Source organism: Cricetulus griseus, chromosome 5, assembly GCF_003668045.3.
Source record: "Cricetulus griseus strain 17A/GY chromosome 5, alternate assembly CriGri-PICRH-1.0, whole genome shotgun sequence".
Taxonomy (NCBI): Eukaryota; Metazoa; Chordata; class Mammalia; order Rodentia; family Cricetidae; genus Cricetulus; species Cricetulus griseus.
In genome coordinates, this window is record NC_048598.1 from 19,527,390 (window position 1) to 19,548,822 (window position 21,433).

The following is a 21,433-nucleotide window of genomic DNA, read 5'->3' on the forward strand; positions in this document are numbered from 1 at the left end:
CTCACCCTCCCCCGTAGCCCCTTAATTCCTTCACTCTTAGATGACTCTCCTGAAGTATATATGCTCCAAACACACATCCCTACATAATAAGAGCATAGATAAAGTTTTCTCAGGTCTCTATATAAAACCTACAGAGAGAGACAACAGTCCATACAAACACTGTTGAGTGGAGGGGGAGACAGCAAAGCTGTGTCTATAGGATAACAACAAGGGTGTGATAGCTTACTTAACTGCCCTGGACTATGATATATGCACGAATGGTTGGACTGCCTCAGAAATTTGTTTTCCAGGAGTTTACAGTCTGACTTGACTTCTAACAGCATCTGTCACAATATTTGTGCAACTTCGCACAAGTTGCCTTCATTAGACTTAGACTGTGTTCAAGAAAACTCACTGTGGAGTTGAAAGGATGGGAGGGGGAGAAAATTGTATGTGAAACCTTTGAGTTTGTAATTGTGTGCCTAGGATGTGAATGTTCTAAAGCCAGGCTCCTTGGTTCTGTGAGATCTGTGAGATGCAGATGTGCTCACTACATACTGGGGCTCTTCTCTATCATATCCTGTTCAACAGCCTCTTTTCAGATTTCTGACAGAAAACATAAAATAATGTCCTCTTCTAGGAACTGACATCCTTCCAAACCTTAAAGAAGCTGTGGGGTCCCGATTTCAGCTGTATTTTCTCTCCACTTTTTGACACCTCAAAGAAGATGAGTCTAAGTTTATCTCCTTCTTCGCATTTTACTTGGTTCTGGTTTCCAAGCACCAGCACGTCCATCTCCTCCTCTGTGTTGTCATGTATTCTATATAGGACTCTATCCGTTCTTTGCTCTATTATCTGTGAAAGGAAGACAACAACCAAGCTCTGCTGAGATGACTAAGGAAGGGCAGCATGTACATCAATTGTCAGAGGAGACAGGAGCAGCTTTCCAAAGGAAACATGAGGAGCAATTCCAGCTTCCAAACTAGAAGGATTCTACCTAACGGATATTAGCAAGTCCCATTGAAGGGGGTGGGAGAGTCTTACTAAAAGCATGTTGCTTCTTGTGTACATCTTTCTAGTCCCAGGCTTTTTTTCCCTTCTGGGAATCCAGGATGGCTCACAGAAACAACTAGTAGACAGGGAAGATAGGTCTTCTCCAGGGCCAGTATACAGGAGGCAGTCAGGGGAAAAGGTGGCTACCTTGTGGCTAGGAGAAAGGTCACTTAATGAAACAAGTCCAGAGAAAAACTAACTAACAGTAAAAGACCTAGTGAAGAAATTTAAAAGTTAAAAGTCAAGGACAAGAAATCATTCACAATCAAGTCCAAATGATAAGGGACCAGATGCTGGTGACATACATAAAATATGAACAGCATTTGACAGTCAGTTTTATTGACCACATGATTAGACATTATGGGTAGTTGACCAAACAGAACATTCAAAATTGAGAGGTTAAAAAGAGGTATTTTTATGCTTGAAATTTCCAAGGAAGATAATTTTCTCCTGTTACCATTTCTGATGGGACTAGATAGGTCATTTGACTACTGAGTGCAGAAATCAACAAGTTCCCTGTACTAGAATCTATACTAGGCCAGAAAATTTTTCACACAAGCATAGTTTTTCCTGATTCCTGTGTGGTAGTTTGTATGAAAAAGGCCCCCACAGGTTCATAGGGAGTGGCATTATTAGAAAGAATTAGGATATGTGGCCTTGTTGATCTTGCTGTAGGAAATGTGTCCCTGGAGTTGGACTTGGAAGTTTTAGAAGCTCAAGCCGCGTCCAGTGGCTCACTCTCTCTTTCTGCTGCCTGTGGGTCCAGATGTAGAACTCTCAGCTACTTACTTCTTCTGCACCGTGTCTGCCTGAATGTCACCAAGCTCTCTGGCATAGTGATAACGGAGTAAACCTCTGAACCTGTAAGCCAGCCCCAATTAAATGTTCTCCTTTATAAGAGTTGCTGGGGGGTAGCCGGGCGTTGGTGGCGCACACCTTTAATCCTAGCACTCGGGAGGCAAAGGCAGGCGGATCTCTGTGAGTTTGAGGCCAGCCTGGTCTCCAGAGTGAGTGCCAGGATAGGCTTCAAAGCTACACAGAGAAACCCAGTCTTGGAAAACCAAAAAAAAAAAAAAAAAAAAAAAAAAAAAAAAAAAAGGAGTTGCTGGGGTCATGGTGTCTTTTCACAGCAACGGAAACCCTGACAAAGACAACTGGCATCTAGCTAGGATTTCATGCTAACTCTTCCATTATCTTCATTCAATACTAGGTCTTCTAACCCCTGCTCATCAATCCTCTAGTTCATCAATGGGCACACATCTGCTCCAAACAAAAGAGACTTTGAGCACTCAGGAGGCAGAGGCAGGCAGATCTCTGTGAGTTTGAGGCCAGCCTGGTCTTCAAAGAGAGTTCCAGGACAGTTCCAAAACCTATAGAGAAGCCCTGTCTTGAAAACAAACAAACAAACAAAAAGTGACTTAGAATGTGGATGGTAATAAGTGTGTAACAGCAACACAGAGGTGGAAATAGCTGTGTCTGTGTTTCAGAGGTTACAAGGGTAAAAACATAAATAAAAGTGGCTTCAAAATAAACCTTCACTGGCTGTTGTGGCATGCATGTGGATCCCAACACTCAGGAGGCAGAGGCAGGGGAATTTTGGTAAGTACCAGACCAGCTAAAGCTACACAGTATAAGACTCTGTCTCAAAAGACAAAACAAAAAAAAATACATATTAAATAAAGCTTTTGTGAGCTTTGCCCACAAGTTTTGGCAAATTCTCATCCTGCAAATCTTAATTTTATTAAATTGTTTTTTCTGATTGTTAAAATTGTTTAAACCCAATTATTTAATTGATTTTAATTGCTTCATATTTTATATAGGAAGAAAAACATTGAAACATAATTTCTAGAATTCCATTAAAGCTTAGAATAACTATTGTATTCTTTTTCCCAGTCAATACAGAATTGCATACATGGACTTACCTTCTGGACTTTAAAAATCCCATTCACAATTGTTCCAGGAGGCTGAGTCTTCAGCTTCTTAATCATGGGAGTTCTCCCAGCTTTATCTTTGATGTTATTTGGAACACAGACTTGGTGGTCAGCATCAGCCTCAACCACAGTTGAGGAGCTGGTCACCTCTAAGAAGTTATTGTACCAAAGATAGTTTGATATTTTAATTGTTCTCTGTGGGGTAAACTTATCTTTAAACTGTGCATCTAAAACTTTTACAAAGAAAAAATTCGTCTCTGTGGCCACCGTTGCATGGAATATCATTTGCTTCCCTTCCCGAGTTTCACACTCGAAAGGAATCGTAGCTTTCAGCACCAACAAAGCCAGGGGATCCTTCTGTAAACCTTCTCTGATGGCTTCCTGTTCTGCCATGACCCGGGTCTTCTGAGGCTGTGACAACAGAGAAGAGGTGTTAGCTATGGGTCAACGCTGTAACCAAGGCAGTCTTCATTCAAGATAAACCCCAACAAGCCAGAAAAGGTTGAACTGAAGGGAAGATGGAGGAGACAGGAAAAGATCAGACTCGGAATTATCTAGCTTTTTCAAAAGGGATACCTAACGTTTTTATATTCAAGTGGGGCAGTGGAGCTGACTCTGGAGACAGAGTTTCTGAATGAGAAGCCTTCTTTGCCATGTAGTTTATGAAGAGTGTGTCAGAAACCTGAATCATTGCTAAGGGCTTAACCTAATCCTGTCTTCTTGTGAGTCTATTAGAGCGTATTTCTCCCTCTAACACCGTTCTGAGCATTTATGTGGCTCTTGTATGAGCGTGAGAAAGTTCAGTGATGTGCACAGAGCTCCCCACATCCACAGGAATGTCTCTGTACATAATAAAAGTACAGATCATTAAATATGAGTAAAGGAAGAGATCTTGGGATGAGGTCCTATAGACAAATTAAAGGGAGAATGAAAACGAGAATCAACTCTACCATTGTGAGTTTACTCTTAGAAGCAGTGAATTATATATTACGGCTTACATAAAAAATACATCTTTTTGTTTGTAGATATAAATCATTAAAATGACTTAAATACCAAAAAAGGATCTTGTCAAATAAAATCTTGTAACACAACATATGAAATATTAAGTATGTTTCAAAGGGATAATATAACAAATTATTTTGATTTAACAAAGGATAAAGTACAGTGAATTCTGTATTGAATAAATGCACAAATAACCCACATAAACACACTACAGGGATATTGTCAATGATAAATGGGCTTTCTTCTCCACAATCAGTTATGGTGATTTGATTCTCATCTTGGTTTTTGTTATTGTTATTGTTGTTGTTGTTGTTGTTCCAAAATAAGAAATTAAGAAGGATAGGGAAAAGTGTGTATGTGCAGATCTGTGTGTCCTCATGTATGTGTATGCTTTAAAAAAACAATACTATTTTCTTACAATTAATTAATGACCCATAAGCAAAGAGAGACACTTAGAAAAAGAGGCCCAGAAGAGTAGGTTCTGAATTGGATCTCTGGGAGACCTTGAGATGTGAGCTCATAAGTACACCTCATGAACAGCATCCACACTCAATTTGGTCCAAAGCAGGAAAATGCCAACTTCACCAGGGACTTTTACAGAATATTTTGTCTGCAGGCCCAGGTATTTTATCTGGATCATCCAGATTATACAATATGTATTTTCATGTCTGTTGGCTAAAATACAACATTTTCACCTGGGTATTGTTCTCTTGACGATTCTAGAAATTTCTGAGCCACGAACAGAGGAAATGGGTGGGTGCTCTAGACAGAAAGGTGAACACACTCTAAACATTCCTCTGTAGGACATGACACTTCCTTCATGGGAAATGAAATTGCATGTGCTTGGTGGATTTTGTGGTGGAGCCCTGCATGCTACTGTCAGGATTAAGGGACAAGGACTCTCTTCAAGTTTTATTGCCTCTGCTACAAAGAGATACAGGCATATAGTGAGTAAAGGGGTTGTCGTTTCCATCCACATTGGGACAACCCTAAAGGGCATTCTGAACCCCTAAGTCTCTCGTAGGACAGGCTGATCTCTTTGCTGCAATTCCACCGAATTTGAAATTGTCCCCATTCCCTCAATGCTGAAAGCACCCTAAAATATACTCACTGAAAATAGTCCATGTCAGAGTTTTCTTCCACTAGAGGCTAAGATCACAATTTGTTAATATGTCCAGAGCATGGCAGAAATTAGAAGCTTCCAGGTATATAAACTGATGAATCTGTGTGACTTTTCTTTTTGTAATGCCGACATGTCTTCCCTATCCTCACCTTGTTTTCCTGCTTTGTAGGCGCTGAGACAAAGGGCAGAGGCTTCAAGTGCTGGATGACAGGGATGATCATGGAAGGGGACCCTCATGAGGACCAAGGAGCTGACCTAGCCTACCTTAGCCTGAGGACAGACTTCTGTAGCAGAGTGTTTCTTGGAGGCTGCGTCTCTGCTGGTGGCAGAGGCACCAGGACAGTTTTCATCTTGACTTCTTTTTTCTACTTTCTGTGTTCCTTTCTTCTTTGTAGTTTTGGATCGTTGATCAACTGCAGAAGAAGAAGAAGAAAGAAGAGGGGAAGGAGGAAGAGAAGAAAGAGGGGGACAAGGAGGAGGAGGGGAGAAGAAGAAGACCAGAAAGAGGTGCGTTAACCAGAAATGTATGGGCAAGCATGGCTGAGATATTAGAATATCATTTTCTCTCAAGAAGAAAATTAGAAGGGAGACAGCAGCAGGGTGATGGATTAGGAGTTTCCCCTCTTCAGTGCCTCACAAGAATAAAGCTCATGACTATCCACAGACAAGGCACATTGCAATGGAGGTATCTTCTAGAACGATGCAACCAATGATGTCTGGAGTCTAAAAGGACTGTTTTCATTTTTCACAATGTTATCTCCCTCCCAAGATGACACAGTACCATGCAGAGAGAATTCCATGACCCCACACGTCCTATGCTGAAGTCAGAGGGCCAGGGGTGTGCGTGTGGCTTTCTCAGCATTATGGGATTTCATTGTAGGAGGCTCATTTTCACCTCATCCCATGAGGGATGCAGGGGACATTGGCAAGACTGGAATAACAGTGGTCAATCAGGAGTAAACAAAATGCAGTGGGTGTCACTGTGACCATTATATGCTCTACCCTATGGTTTTGACCAATCAAAGAGACTATCCTACAGTACTTTTAAAAGGCATGCACAACCAGTCTGTTGGCTTTGAATCATAGCCAACTTTCCACTCAGCCTCAGCACTCTGTTTAAGCCTTCCCCAGACTTGCTGGGCGAGGGTGTAACATATGCACAGGTGTGGAATGTATCATCTAAATCTGCCCAACCTCCACAGTGGAGTGATGACCCCGCCCCCAGCCTCAGAGCAATGCATGAGGCTTCCGGAAGATTATAGGCAATCTCATGCACACAAATAACCTTGCAAGGAAACATCTGATCCTGCTGGCCACAGCCTATTGCGCAATTCATCCCACCCAGCCCATGGTTTCAAAAAAGGCCTCTTATAAAGGCAACTTTGTGCCCCAATACTTCCTCAGAGTAGAGCGTCTGGTCTCCCCAACCCTAGTGACTGAGAAGTGGTGGGACTGGGAGGAATTTTGAGCCTTGCCTGAGGTTCAGTATGGGCCCAAACTGGAAAGAAAGCCTGAGATGATACATAGGTGTCTAGCATATTCTCTGGCCCTGCCTAGTCTAAGTGGCCTAACAGCACCCACAGCCTTTCCCAGCCTCAGAACCCAATCTACCACCATGCACAAATAGAGATTCTGAGTATCCATTTAAGATCGATATCCTGTAAAGTTACTTAATTGGAGGTGATCACAGATGCTAGCCAGCAGCTGTACCTGACTGTAAAGTCCAGTTAGTGATCTTACTGGACCATGCAATGTAGTTAGTATGCTTATTTGACCCCAGGACACAGGCAGTAGCCTGGTCCAATCAGAGAACCTGAGAAAGAGTCTCCCTGTAGCTGATACCAGTTGACATATGCAAAAGCCCAGCTGGGTTAAACAATACAGAGGATGAAGAGGAGGGGAAGGATATGAAGAAGTAGAAAAACAAAGACAAAAAAAAATTGTTACTGCTTTCTCTTCCTCAAATGTGCAGACACTAACCACGAAAAGAATAGACCCAAAGTATGGGCCATCTAGAACATCAGTTAATTTGAACAAGAGCAAAAAACATGTAATCAAGGTGACCATGTGGTAATGTATTTAAAGCAGTGGAGAAGAAAACAAATAATTGCTCAGTAAGAATATTTTGCCGCCCTTTCCACTGACTGACCCAGGAACGAGGTGAGTGAGCCTCTGCCCTTACCCAACCTCAGCCCAAACCATCACTCACCCGACCACCCACTCCCCCCTCCCCCGCCCCAATGGACTGCCTGCTTGGGGGAGAGACACGCCCAGGAAGGGAGGAGCTCCCTGCTCCCTGAATCTGGTAGCACCCCACTCTTCCATTCCTTTCTGCCGACTGACCCCAGGAACGAGGTGAGTGAGCCTCTGCCCTTACCCAACCTCAGCCCAAAACATCATTTACCCCGACCTCCCAGGGCCTGTGCCTACCTGCTTGGGGTACACACGCACAGACAAGAAGGAGCTCCCTGAATCTGGAAACAACCCACTCTTCTCTTTCCGCCAACTGATCCACAATGAGTGAGGAGACTACCAGGAGAGGCAAGACCATCCAGAGTTTCTGACATTGAATTCCTGGCCTCCACACACCACTGGGTCACAAGAGGAGATAGAGAGACCCCACCTGCACCCACTAGAAGAAGATATGGGAAGAAGATAGAATAAGATTTCACTCAACAACAGAAAGACCAATATGACACCACCAGAATCTAGGGACTCCACTCCAGCAAGACCTGAAAAGCCCAACACAGAGCATGAAGATGAGATGGACCTCAAAAATTATCTCAGCAAGATGATAGAGACCTTTAAAGAGGAAACAAGAAAATCCCTTAAAGAAATAGAAGAAAACGCAAACAAAAAATTACACAAAATGGAGGAAAAGACAAACCAAAAAATTCAAGAAATAAACAAATCTCTTAAAGAATCTAAAGAAACCCAAGATAAAACAACCAAATAAGTGAAGGAAACTCTTGAAACAGTTCAAAGCATGAAAGCTGAATTAGACACAATAAAGAAAACACAGAATGAGGCGATGCTGGAAATGGAAAGACTGGATAAACGATCAGGAACTAAAGACGTGAGTATAACTGATAGAATCCAAGAGACAGAAGAGAGAATCTCAGCTATTGAAGACTCGCTAGAGGATATACATTCATCAATCAAAGAAAACCTCAAGTCCAACAAATCCCTAACACAAAATATGCAGGAAATATGGGACACTGTGAAAAGACCAAACCTAAGAATAATAGGTGTAGAAGAAGGTGAAGAAACACTGCTCAAAGGTACAGAAAACATATTCAACAAAGTCATAGAAGAAAACTTCCCCAACCTACAGAAGGATATGCCTATGAAAGTACAAGAAGCTTACAGGACACCAAACAGACTGGACCACAAAAAGAAGTCCCCCCGACACATAATAATCAAAACACCAAATCTACAGAATAAAGAGAAAATATTAAGAGCAGCAAAGGAAAAAGGCCAAGTAACATATAAAGGCAAACCAATCAGAATCACACCGACTTCTCAATGGAAACTCTGAAAGCCAGAAGGTCTTGGATAGATACCCTATAAGCACTAAAGGAGCATGGATGTCAACCCAGACTACTGTACCCAGCAAAACTTTCAATCACTATAGATGGAGAAAACAAGATATTCCATGACAAAAGCAGATTTAAACAATACATATCCACAAATCCAGCACTACAGAAGTTTCTGGAAGGAAAACTCCAACCCAAGGAACATAACTACATGCACAAAAATGCAGGCAATAGATAATCTAATTTTGCCAAACACAAAAAGAAGCAGGAGGGCAAAATCCACACACAATGACACCACCAACAATAAATCGAAAACAAACAAGAACCAATGAACAATTGACATTAATATCCCTAAATGTCAATGGTCTTAACTTACCCATAAAAAGATATAGGCTAACAGAATGGATATGAAGACAGAATCCATCCTTCTGCTGTTTACAGACCTCAACCTCAAAGACAGGCGATACCTCAGAGTAAAAGGATGGGAAAAGATTTTCCAATCAAATGAGCTCAAGAAACAAGCTGGTGTAGCAATCCTAATATCTAACAAATTAGACTTTAAACTAAAATCAATCAAAAGAGATCAAGAAGGGCATTTCATACTCATCACAGGAAAAGTCCATCAAGATGAAGTCTCAATCCTGAACATCTATGCTCCAAATACGAAGGCACCCACATTTGTAAAAGAAACATTACTAAAGCTCAAACCACACATAAAACCACACACACTTATAGTAGGAGACTTCAACACCCCCTTTACACCACTAGATAGGACCACCAGACAAAAACTTAACAAAGAAACAAAGGATCTGACAGAAGTTATGACCCAACTGGGTTTAACAGATATCTATAGAACATTCCATCCAAACACAAAAGAATATACCTTCTTCTCAGCGCCACATAGAACCTTCTCAAAAATTGACCACATAGTTGGAAGCAAAGCAAACCTCCACAGTTACAAAATAACTTAAATAAACCCATGTGTCTTATCAGATCACCATGCATTAAAGCTAGAATTCAACAGCAATACGAATTGCAGAAAACTACATACTTGTGGAAAATGAATAACACCATTCCTGGGTTGAGGAAGAAATAAAAAAAGAAATTAAAGACTTCCTACAATTTAATGAGAATGTAGACACAACATAACCAAACACATGGGACACTCTGAAAGCAGTGCTAAGAGGGAAGTTCATAGCACTAAGTGCCCACATGAAGAAACTGGAGTAAAGTCACATTAGAGAATTGACAGAACAGCTGAAAGCTTTAGAGCAAAAAGAAGCAAACACACCAAGGAGGAGTAGACGCCAGGAAATAATCAACCTGAGAGCCGAAATCAACAAAGTAGAAACTAGGAAAACAGTACAAAGAATCAATGAAACAACGAGTTGGTTCTTTGAGAAGATCAATAAGATAGACAAACCTCTAGCCAAACTAACCAAAAGGCAGAGAGAGAGCATGCTAATTAACAAAATCAGAAATGAAAAAGGGGATATAATAACGGACACTGAGGAAATCGAGAGAATCTTCAGGTCATACTTTGAAAACCTGTACTCCACAAAATTGGAAAATCTAAAGGAAATGGACAGCTTCCTAGATAAATATCACTTACCAAAATTAAATCAAGATCAGATAGACAGTTTAAATCGACCTATAACCCCTAATGAAATAGAAGCAGTCATCAAAAGCCTCCCAACCAAAAAAAGTCCAGGGCCAGATGGCTTCACTGCAGAATTCTACCAGAAATTCAAACAAGATAATTGCAGTACTCTTCAAACTACTCCGCACAATAGAAGCAGATGGGATATTGCCAAACTCTTTATAACAGGCTACAATCACTTTGATACCCAAGCCACACAAAGATATGACTAAAAAAGAGAACTATAGACCAATATCCTTCATGAACAGCGATGCTAAAATACTCAATAAAATATTGGCGAACCGAATCCAAGGACATATCAGAAAAATCATCCACCATGATCAAGTAGGCTTCATCCCAGAGATGCAAGGATGGTTCAACATACGAAAATTCATCAATGTAATCCACCATATAAACAAACTGAAAAAGAAAAACCACGTGATCATCTCACTAGATGCTAAAAAAGCTTTTGACAAAATCCAACATCCCTTCATGATAAAGATCTTGGGGAAAACAGAAATAACAGGAACATATCTAAACATGATAAACTCAATATACACCAAACCAATTCCCAACATCAAACTAAATGGAGAGAAACTCAAAGCTTTTCCTCTAAAATCAGGAACAAGACAAGGCTGTCCACTCTCTCCATATGTCTTCAATATTGTACTTGAAGTTCTGGCTAGAGCAATAAGACAAGAAAAGGGGATCAAAGGGATACAAATTGGAAAGGAAGAAGTCAAACTCTCACTATTTGCAGACGACATGATAGTCTACATTAGTGACCCGAAAAACTCTGCCAGGGGACTCCTACGGCAGATAAACACCTTCAACAAGGTAGCAGGATACAAAATTAACTCAAAAAAATCAGCAGCCCTACTATATACAGATGATAAATCCAATGAGAAAGAAATCAGGGAAAGATCACCTTTCACAATATCCACAAGCAACATAAAATATCTTGGGGTAACACTAACCAAAAAATTGAAAGACCTGTACAATAAGAACTTTGAGACTTTAAAGAAAGAAATTAAAGAAGATACCAGAAAATGGAAAGATCTCCCATGCTCTTGGATAGGTAGAATTAACATAGTAAAAATGGCAATCCTGCCAAAAGCAATCTACAGATTCAATGCAATCCCCATCAAAATCCCAACACAGTTTTTCACAGACATTGAAAGAACAATACTCAACTTTATATGAAAAAATAAAAAATCCAGGGTAGCCAAAACAACTCTTTACAATAAAGGATCTTCTGGAGGCACCACCATCCCCGACTTCAAGCTCTACTATAAAGCCATAGTTCTGAAAACAGCTTGGTATTGGCACAAAAATAGACAAATAGACCAATGGAATTGAATTGAAAACCCTGATATTAACCCATGCACCTACGAATGCCTTATTTTTGACAAAGGTGCTAAATCTATACAATGGAAAAAAGATAGCATCTTCAACAAATGGTTCCGGTACAATTGGATTCGGACATGCAGAAAAATTGCAGATAGATCCATACCTGTCACCATGCACAAAACTTAAGTGCAAATGGATCAAAGATCTCACCATAAATCCAGCCACACTGAATCTTCTAGAAGAGAAAGTGGGAATTACCCTTGAACAAATTGGCACAGGAGACTGCTTCCTGAACATTACTCCAGTAGCACAGACATTGAGGTCTGCAATTAATAAATGGGACCTCCTGAAACTGAGAAGCTTCTGCAAGGCAAAGGAAACAGTCAGTAGGACAAAACGACCACCCACAGAATGGGAAAAGATCTTCACCAACCCACATCTGACAGAGGACTGATTTCCAAAATATATTAGGAACTCAAGAAGCTAGCCACCAAACACCAAACAATGAAATTAAAAAGTGAGGTACAGAACTAAATAGAGAATTCTCAACAGAGGAATCTGAAATGGCTGAAAGTCACTAAAGAAAGTGCTCAAAATCCTTGGCCATCAGAGAAATGCAACTCAAAACAACTCTGAGATACCACCTCACACTTGTCAAAATGGCTAAAATCAAAAACACCAATGACAATCTATGCTGGAGAGGATACGGAGAAAAAGGAACACTCCTCCATTGCTGGTGGTAGTGCGAACTTGTAAGACCACTCTGGAAATCAGTATGGCGGTTGCTCAGAAAAATGGGAATCAGTCTACCTCAAGATCCAGCCATTCCTCTCTTGGGTATATACCCAAATAGGGCATGTTCATACAACAAGGACATATGTTCAACCATGTTCATAGCAGCATTGTTTGTAATAGCCAGAACCTGGAAGCAACCTAGATGCCCCTCAACTGAAGAATGGATTGAGAAAATGTGGTACATTTATACAATGGAGTACTACTCAGCAGAAAAAAGCAATGGAATCTTGAAATTTGCAGGCAAATGGAGGAAACTAGAAGAAACCATCCTGAGTGAAGTAACCCAGTCACAAAAAGACAAACATGGTATGTATTCACTCATATATGAATTTTAGACATAGAACAAAGGATTACCAGCCTATAATCCTCTTCACCAAAGAAACTAGGAAACATGAAGAACTCTAAGGGATAAATGGACCCCAGAAATGGGAAATGGCATGAACTCCTGAGCTGATTGGGAGCATGAGGGTAGGGGAGAGGGTGCTGCCACAATAAGAGCACAAGAAGAACAGGAGTACAGGAGAGGAAATGGAGGAGCAGAAATATTGAGTTGGTGGAAGAATAGAGGAGAGAGAGCAGGATGAGAGATACCATATCAGAGGGAGCCACTATAGGTCCGAGAAGAGATCTGGAACCAGGGAGATCTCCAGAGACCTACAAGGATGACATGATCTGACAATCCAGGCAATGGTGGAGAGGATAACCTAAAAGCCCTTCCCCTAAAATGAGATTGATGACTTCTCTTTATGCCATCCTAGAGCCCTCATCCAGTGGCTGATGGAAGCAGAGACAGACATCCACAGATATACACTGAGCTGAAATCGGGAATTCAGTTGAAGAGAGGGAGGAATGAAGAGTGAAGGGGTCTGTACCAGGTTGGAGAAACCTAACAGGAACAGTTGGCCTGAACAAGGAAGGGCACATCCACCCCAGATGCTGTCTGGGAGGCCAGTACAAGACTGAGCCAGACCCCTGAACATGGATGTCAATAAGGAGGCCTCTGCACTCCAGGGAGCCTCTGGTGGTGGATTAGTATTTTTTCCTGGTGCAAGAAGGGACTTTGAGAGCTTATCCCACGTGAAGGGTTACACTCTGGCCCTGGACACATGGGGAAGGGCCAGGACCAGCACAGGAAGATTTGGTGGACTTTGCAGAGCCCCCATTGAGGGCTCTACCCTGCCTGGGGAGTGGTGGGTGGATGGGGTGGGGAATAGGTTGGGGGTGAGGGAGGAGGGATGGGCATGAGGGGAGGGAGAGGGAGAAGGGACTTACATGTGAAACAAGCTTGTTCCCTAACTAGAACTAATAAATAAATTGAAAAAAAAAGAATATTTTACCTAGAGAACTGTCCTTCAACAAGAGGGAGAAGTAAACTAACAAGATGGCTCAGTGGATAAGGACATTTGTCTCCAAACCTGATGACCTGAGTTCAGCTCCAAATCTCCCTTGCTGGACCGAGAGAACTGAGCCCTACAAGCTATCTTCTCATCATCATACATGTGCTGGGACACACATATGACTCCCACACTGCCAAATTAAATAGATAAGTGTTAAAAGGGATTTTTAAAAGGAAGATGTGAAAATCAAAAGGCAAGCGCCTAGCTTCACCTTTCAGGACTTGTCAAAGGAGTTCTTTAAGGCTTTAAGATTAAAAGTGGAGCTAATTGATTAATAAATAAATACAAATATACAGAATTCAATATCGTAAGTCATATGTAGTCATATTTAGAATACTATACGGAAAAATAGAAGGAAAACTTATCTATAATAGAAGGTTTAAAAGAAAAATGTATTTTTAAAAACTATACCTACAATTAATTGTAGGGGAAACTGTAACCACTCCTGCTAGGGGCTGGCTACAGGTGTGCCTAACCACGCCTTCTAGGGCGTGGTCAGGGTGATGTATGGAAGGTTTAAGAGTGAGGGGCACGCACCTGGCAGGCCCCTTCTTCTGTTTCATCTTTGGCTTGCTGTACTTACTGCTGCCCCGCCGGCTGGCTAGGTCGCTCTGTAAGTAAGGCTTTTACCTAATAAATTCCCTGGCTCCATATTGGTAATTCCCACAATAATTAATTATTATAATAAATGTTACAAAAATCTGAAAATTGGATTGAACTCTAATTTCCTGAGCCTAAAACAGTTGCCAATAACCATTAAAAATTCAAGGAACATTTGTGAATGGATAAGTGGATTGTCAAAGGAGTGACATATTCATTTTTTAAGCTTTATGATATAGCCTGGGTACCCAGGTCAATGGTTGGGTTTTATTTTACTCTGAAAAAGCCACTTCTTGTCTTAATTTTGATGTGACCATCTATCAAGGTGGTCAATGTTCAATAATTTAAGAAACTCATGGACAAAGCATGTCATAAGAAATTATTAGCTATGGTTTCTCAGAGAATCTGAACCATTTCAGTGATGTTCATGGATTTGGTTTTGTTGGAAATCAAATGATTTATTGAATATAGCCAGCAATAGAGTGAACTCTCTAGTCACATAAGTAGGTATTCTGTCACTATGTTTTAGACAACAAAAAGTGGTTGAGTCTTGGTCAGGGATGTTTACAGAGACCTTTGTTCTTGTAGGCAAAGTAGGCCCAGAGTCTGTGGGCCACAAGAGCCAGGAACATGTCTACCCTAGAGTCTGTGGGTCACATGAGCCCAGGGCATGTCTAACCCAGAGTCTGTGGGTCACAAGAGCCAGGAACATGTCTACCCCAGGGTCTGTGGGTCACAAGAGCCTGGAACAGCTCTGAATTCAGCCCAACACAAAACCATAAACTTACTTAAAACATTAATAGAGTTTTTGTCATATTTTAAGTCCATTTAGCTGTTATGTAGCATGCACTTTGTAAATGATGTTGGCATGTGACTAAATGTCAAAATGACTAGAAATGTTTGCAAGATGTTAAAGTGATCTTCCAATGTTCTATGAATTTCTTTTGAAAAACATGCACATAAAAACATTCAGTCTATATGGACAGTATAGGAGAGGAGAAAAGAGAGTCCTGGGGTCCCAGAAGAATAAACACATCATCCTCTCCCACCACAGCACTGGTCTTTTATTAAATGTCATTCAGAATGTTACTGTGGAGGCATTTGGCAGAGCGTCATCTTCCCACTGGATACTTCTCGTTTTCTTTCATAACACACACTTTTCATCTATCTAACTTATGGTTATATTTAAAGAATTTGGTTAGAATTGCTTGGTTTTATCACACTTATGTGTCCTCCTATTTTTTCATCAGATTTCCTGTTCGAGCCTTGTTTATTAGGCAGAACCCTGATGTCATTCTCTAACGACATTTTTTAACTTGTTCAGATATCTCCAGTTTTCTTGAGACAAGGTCATGACTAGACACGATGAACATTTGCCAGAATAAATGCTAAGTGAGACTGCTGGGAAACAACCCAGAAATCGACAGGCATTACCCAACAGCCCGAGGCATCACTGACACAGCTGTGCTGCACTTCAAGCGGGCTCGAAGATGGCTTCAGATAGAGCTTTGAAGCTGTATAGGAACTAAACTGACTTCTAGGTCAGCAAGCAGAGCTGCAGATGGGTTTTCAGCCAGGTCTCACAGTAGGTCATTTTGAGCTAATCAAACTGCTATAATCCCACCATCATTAGAAACAGTAAAATAGAGGGGGAAATGGGTAAGAAGGTTTATATCATTTTATCCAGAAAAAAAAATCAGGAATATGGACTGATGGGGGTGGGGAGTAGCACAGTAAAAGACAGCAAATGTATTCATTTGGCTTGATAGTATTAAACAAAGTAGCTACCTGAAGCAATTATGTGTTCTTACTGCCACCCTGTGGCCATATGAAAGAACTATATATTCCTTCTAAATTTCAGCCACCCTTTGAAAATAAAGGATCAGGCCTTGCTCTAAGTTCCTCAAAATTACGTAACAACTTATATCTGTGCAGAATTTTAAAAGGCTTCCTAAAGAAAGAGTGACCAGGACCATGGTGGGCTGGCTCAGTACAGAAGTCGATAGTCTGTGGCAAAGTTAGAAGATTCTCTGGTTTGTCCGTTCAAGGCTGTGCTTTCTTGATGTTATTGTCAGGCCTTCAGCAAAGTGTGAAAGCAAGCCTTAAGTACTGTGTAACGAGACCTTGACTGCTGTAGAATATTATCTTAAGGTTGGTTACTTTTGTTTATGCTCTGGAACATTTGTTTAATGATTCAAAGACGTGCTTGATTACATAAAATTCACCGGCAGTCAGCAGGCTGTGTCAGCAACTAGCCAACAAGAAGTCGTAGGGAGGAGCCAGGTGGAGAAGGGTTTAAAAGGAGGGATGAGAACGAGCACTTGTTGGAGGACTGGAAGAGGTGAGCTAGGTTAGCTGCTCTACCTCAACCTTTGCGTCTCTAGTTTTTTAGTGGGACAGAGATTTAAATAAGTTTTCTTAGTAGCTTTGAAAGAGTCGGTGCCTGAGGGAACAGGAGTGGCAGTTATCGAGTAGGATAGCTGTTGCTTAAAAGGAAACAATAATTAAAAAAGAAAAACTACAGGGCATCACTTAGGTAAGCCACAGCCATGTGGAGATACACAGATTAATAGTAATGGGTTAACAATTAAGAGAGAGCTAGCCAGTAAGAAGCCTAAGCTAATGGCCAAACAATTATAATTATATATTAAGTCTCTGAATAGTTATTTCATCAAGCAGCTGTGAGACCTGGTAGGTGGAGAGAAAACAGGTCCAGTGGGGCTGAGACAGATGGAGAAAATTTCCTTCTCCACTGGAACATTAACACTGCCATCCTGTGTCCGAAGTTTCTGCAAGTAGAGTGAAGACAATGGGTGGCAGCCCTAACTGCTGGCATTTGTGGCAAGTGGCTGAGGAATCTGTAACACCCTTTTTAGTGACTCCCAGGCAGGGAGGCCAAGGGACTGGTGATTAGGCAAATTAATTCCCTACAACACTCCTAAGGGTTTCTCTCTCTCGTGTTATTACAGGAGGGGCACGTCCACATACCTTTCTGCTTTTGTTCCTCAAGACGGTTTGCAGCATGCATATAACTCAATTTCCGGAAAATATGAATGGTCTTTGTCACCGCAGATGCTGGGCCTGCACTCTGAATCAGTTGGTCCGCTAACTCTGTCCTGTTTGTAGCCTCCTCCAGTCTGCTCCTTGAGATCTCAAACTCATTTGGGACCAAGAACTTGAACCGTTTCAGTTCCTCCTCCTTGATTTCATCCAGGCCGGACAACAACAGTATCTCTCTATATTCATTCTCCATCTCACAGCCTCGAGATCAGCCTGAAACAAAACCGTAAGACTACAGGACTGGAAACAAGTCTATATTCAGGATAGTCAAGGTGAGTGCTCAGCAGAAAAACCACATCTGTAAGAAGATTATTGACAGCCAAGTTGAAAAGTGCTCCAAAGACATGTAAGAGTATGTTTGACATGACTAATAATTAGTTACTTGGGAGAGAACCAGGTAGAGGATGTCATGAGAGGAAAACAACTCGCCAAAGACCTTGAGGGTCCCCACCAGTGCAGCCAATGACACTGAGCTACAAAAAGTATGGTTAATGTGGCAATGCTATTGTTCCTGGCAAAGACTGGGCAGGTAGGAAGGGATGGAGTGGCTCTGCTTACATGGGTGTTGCTCATACTCTATACCCTAAACTACCATCAGCATCCTTAAGAAATACACCCAAAATAGCCACAGTGATAACTCTGCCCCAGTGCACCAGTCTTTTTGACAGCACTGAGGAAGGAAATCTCCTTTGGCTTAGTATGTGTAGCATGCTAATTATATCAGCATGCTTCCTGCTGGTCTGTGTGAAACCTTCATTTTCCTCTATCTCTCTTCAATAGAAATATAATTGCATTTAATAACATTTTACATGAAAAAAATAAAACTGATTTCTGTGAAGGTTCTTTACCTTATTTGCTTACAGTTTGCATTTTGTTACATAATAAGTCTACTTGAAAAGTTCTCACATATTTGTTGGATGAAACTCAGTAGTAGACCATATAACTACTATGCAGGATGCCCTGGGTCCAATGGCAAGCACCACATTAAAAAAAAAAAGTGAAGTGGTTAGAGGGTGGGTTATATGCAAAGGAAATGCATTCACTTCTGATTGGCCGCCTCATGGCCAGCAGTAGGTGCAGCTGTAATTTCACAGTGCTATGCCATGTACAATGTGCATTCAAAGTGCTTGCACAGGAAGCTTAGAAGATGGGGAAAAAAGCATATAGGCAGGACTGACTTATCTCTAAATTAGGAGGATTCTTGCCACCACACAGAGGTGGCCAGTATGGCCTCCCTGAAAAACATCAGCAATTGTAGGTTAAATTTAGTATTCAAAGTGGAATGGCTTACCTGATGCCACACAGCTTGTAAGGTAGATGGCTCAACCTCAAGTCTCCTAAATTCAATCCCTTTTCTCTTTTTTTTGTTAACTGCCTTCGTATTATTCGAAGAATGTGAAATAACACCTTTAAATTTAAAAAGATTATATATATTAATTATATTATATATAGATTTATTGGGTATGATTTGAAGACACCCATTCCTTAATTAACTATATCTAACTCACTGGCAATTTTAATAATAATATAATAATTGTCATGTTTATCCCTTGCTGAAACCATTTATCTGTCTTCACAGGGTGTCTGCATAGCTGAAACCCAGCCTCTGTAGATTTCTGCTCAACCTTCCGTGGGTGCATTTTATGAAACAGGACCTGGCCCTGTTCCTCTCTGTTACCACACACTGTTTCCTTTCTTCTCTACTTGTCTACTTAGAAATCCCGTAGTTTTTGTTTGTGTTTTAGTTCACATTCTGTGCTGGGATGAAAGTGACTTGTGGGCAAGGGCTCCATTGTTCATTTCTGCAGTCCTAGCTCCTAAAATAGCACCAGGGATACAGCAAGTATTCACTAAACTCTTGTGGGGTGAGTAGGCTAGGCTTCTCCAACTAAAAACAGCTCTAAGCATCTCTATGTTCTGGGCTGTATTAGGGGTGCATCCGGTTTGACTAAGAAGCCCAGTTGAAAGATAGCAGAACAAGATGGCAGCTAAATAAGCACCCTGAGCAACCATCTTCCCACAGGCACACAAACTTTGATCAACTGTTTACAGTCCAAACTACCCTCCCCATACCCAAAGAAGTCATTTGAGAGACCATTGCGTCTAGATTTGTTCATGGTGGTATGTTTTCAGGCCCGTGAATTGTGGAGCTCAGCGGGACAAGGAGTTAAGTCCAGGCTTTAGGCTTTACACTCAGCTCCAGGCCATCACAATGAAGCACTGCCCTGGGCTAAAATGAGCAACTCTAACTATGTTAGCCAGACTGCTGATTTCCTCTAGCTCTCCTCCTTGGATCTAGCTGGGGCACAAGAATGGAGGAAGAGGACTCCAGCCACAGGCAACTAGCCCAGAATTCTGCTTACTGTGATGGGAACTGGTGGAAATCAGAAAAGAAAAGCCTTTAGAGCCAGGCCACTGTTCACAGATGAAGTCTCCCAGATAGCACTAGCATTTAAACAGCTGCCTGCATGCCAGCGGGGCAGACTCAAGTTTGGCTTTATTGTTGCCAGCCTTGAAGTGGGCAAAGTACACAGTCCTACTCAAACTCCATGCTTTTCTCTGACTGTGAGACCCAGGTGTAATGGTGCCCTTGCTGGATCCTAGGCTTGGGCATCAGCTGGCTTCAGGTTAGTGTCACCAGACTAACCAGTTAGTGTTACCAGATTAAGACATGGCTATCACCAAGCAGAGACTGGGCCCGGCTGTCATGGTGTCATATTTTGGCCTGTGCCTCTACTGGTGTGGCACAGACCTGGATGCACTCATAATGGGTGATTTCACCAGAAGACATGCAAGAGAGAGAGAGAGAGAGAGAGAGAGAGAGAGAGAGAGAGAGAGAGAGAGAGAGAGATGAAACAAGTCAGAGCTAACTCTGGCCACTGCCAATAACAGACCTAGCAGCCCTTTCAGGAAGTGGCTGTTGAGGGAGGTAACAAATGAAAGTACATTTGTGTTCCAGAAGCTAAGAAAAGATCATGCTTAAAGTAAACAAAGAACCAACTGTGTCTCTTCTGCTTGTTTGTTTTGCTGTAATGCTAGGTAACCTGTGGACTACAGATCTGTCATGGAATTAAGTGACAAGTAGAGGGACAGGGACAGGAAGCTGTAAAAGGGCCAAGGAAATGAGATAGAAGATTGAGGCAGGGCAGGAAATGGAGAAAGTAATTTGTGCATGTGTGTTTGCTTGCTTGCTTGCTTGCTTGCTTGCTTGCTTGCTTGCTTGCTTGCTTGCTTTCTGCCATGGGAGAAATTAGACTGGTTCCACACTGATGAGAATGATCTAGAAGGGGCAGCGAATTTCGGTATAGAAGAACAAAAGGGAAACTGCATGTGTGAGTGAGCCTTAGGGTGATTCCTCTGCAGCACACCACCTCAAACAAAGGAAACCCACTCTCCATTTCCTGTACCTGATGTCAGCTGTGCGGGACAGACACCCACCTTCCTCGTGCCAAGAGTTCTGAATTCTTAAGGATTTCCCACTGTGTTCATTTGCTGCCTACGGCTGACAACTATATAGCTAGACAGACACAGACTCGGATCCCGAGTCTGCCATTTGCTAGCTGTGTGACATCTGGTAAATTACAACCTTCTAAAGTGTCTACATCCTCAAGTGTAAAGTGGAGGAGAGGTGATCAGAACCGTTAAATGACTACTGTTACAATGCCATGCCATTGAATCAGGAACGTGTAACAGAATGACGTACGAGTAATCACTCAAAGTCAGCTATGAATATAAAAAACAAATGATAGACAGATTAGAGGGAGTGGTGTTTTATGACAAATAGCAGTTTAACCCGGGATGGGAGGTGATGGCTTGTGTTTAAAACTGGAAAAAGAAGATGAAAGGGTGTTTTTCTAAAGCTGTGTTTTGAAAAGACAGAGGAGGCAGAACAGAAGGGAATGGAGAGGTTTGAAGCTTGAGCTCTTGCAAGCTGGAGTGAAATTGCTGGCTCGTTGTCTGGGCTAAAT

General features: G+C 41.6%; 1 protein-coding gene across 11 annotated transcripts in view; it reads right to left on the bottom strand.

The window, feature by feature from the left end:
• The window catches only part of LOC100750381 (interferon-inducible protein AIM2), a 49,648-nt gene that overhangs the window by 2,180 nt on the left and 26,035 nt on the right, over positions 1 to 21,433 (bottom strand). For 10 of the 11 annotated variants that reach the window (XM_027418926.2, XM_027418928.2, XM_027418927.2 and 7 more), the window contains 5 exons: positions 18,757 to 18,872; positions 17,394 to 17,678; positions 5,353 to 5,501; positions 2,955 to 3,374; positions 640 to 834 (listed from right to left, as the gene is read on the bottom strand). In XM_027418926.2, coding sequence (XP_027274727.1) covers positions 640 to 834; positions 2,955 to 3,374; positions 5,353 to 5,501; positions 17,394 to 17,658 — 1,029 coding nt within the window. In that variant the 5' untranslated portion in view covers positions 17,659 to 17,678; positions 18,757 to 18,872. The remainder of the gene's footprint in view (positions 1 to 639; positions 835 to 2,954; positions 3,375 to 5,352; positions 5,502 to 17,393; positions 17,679 to 18,756; positions 18,873 to 21,433) is intronic. The other variant, XM_035445755.1, reaches the window with a different exon arrangement.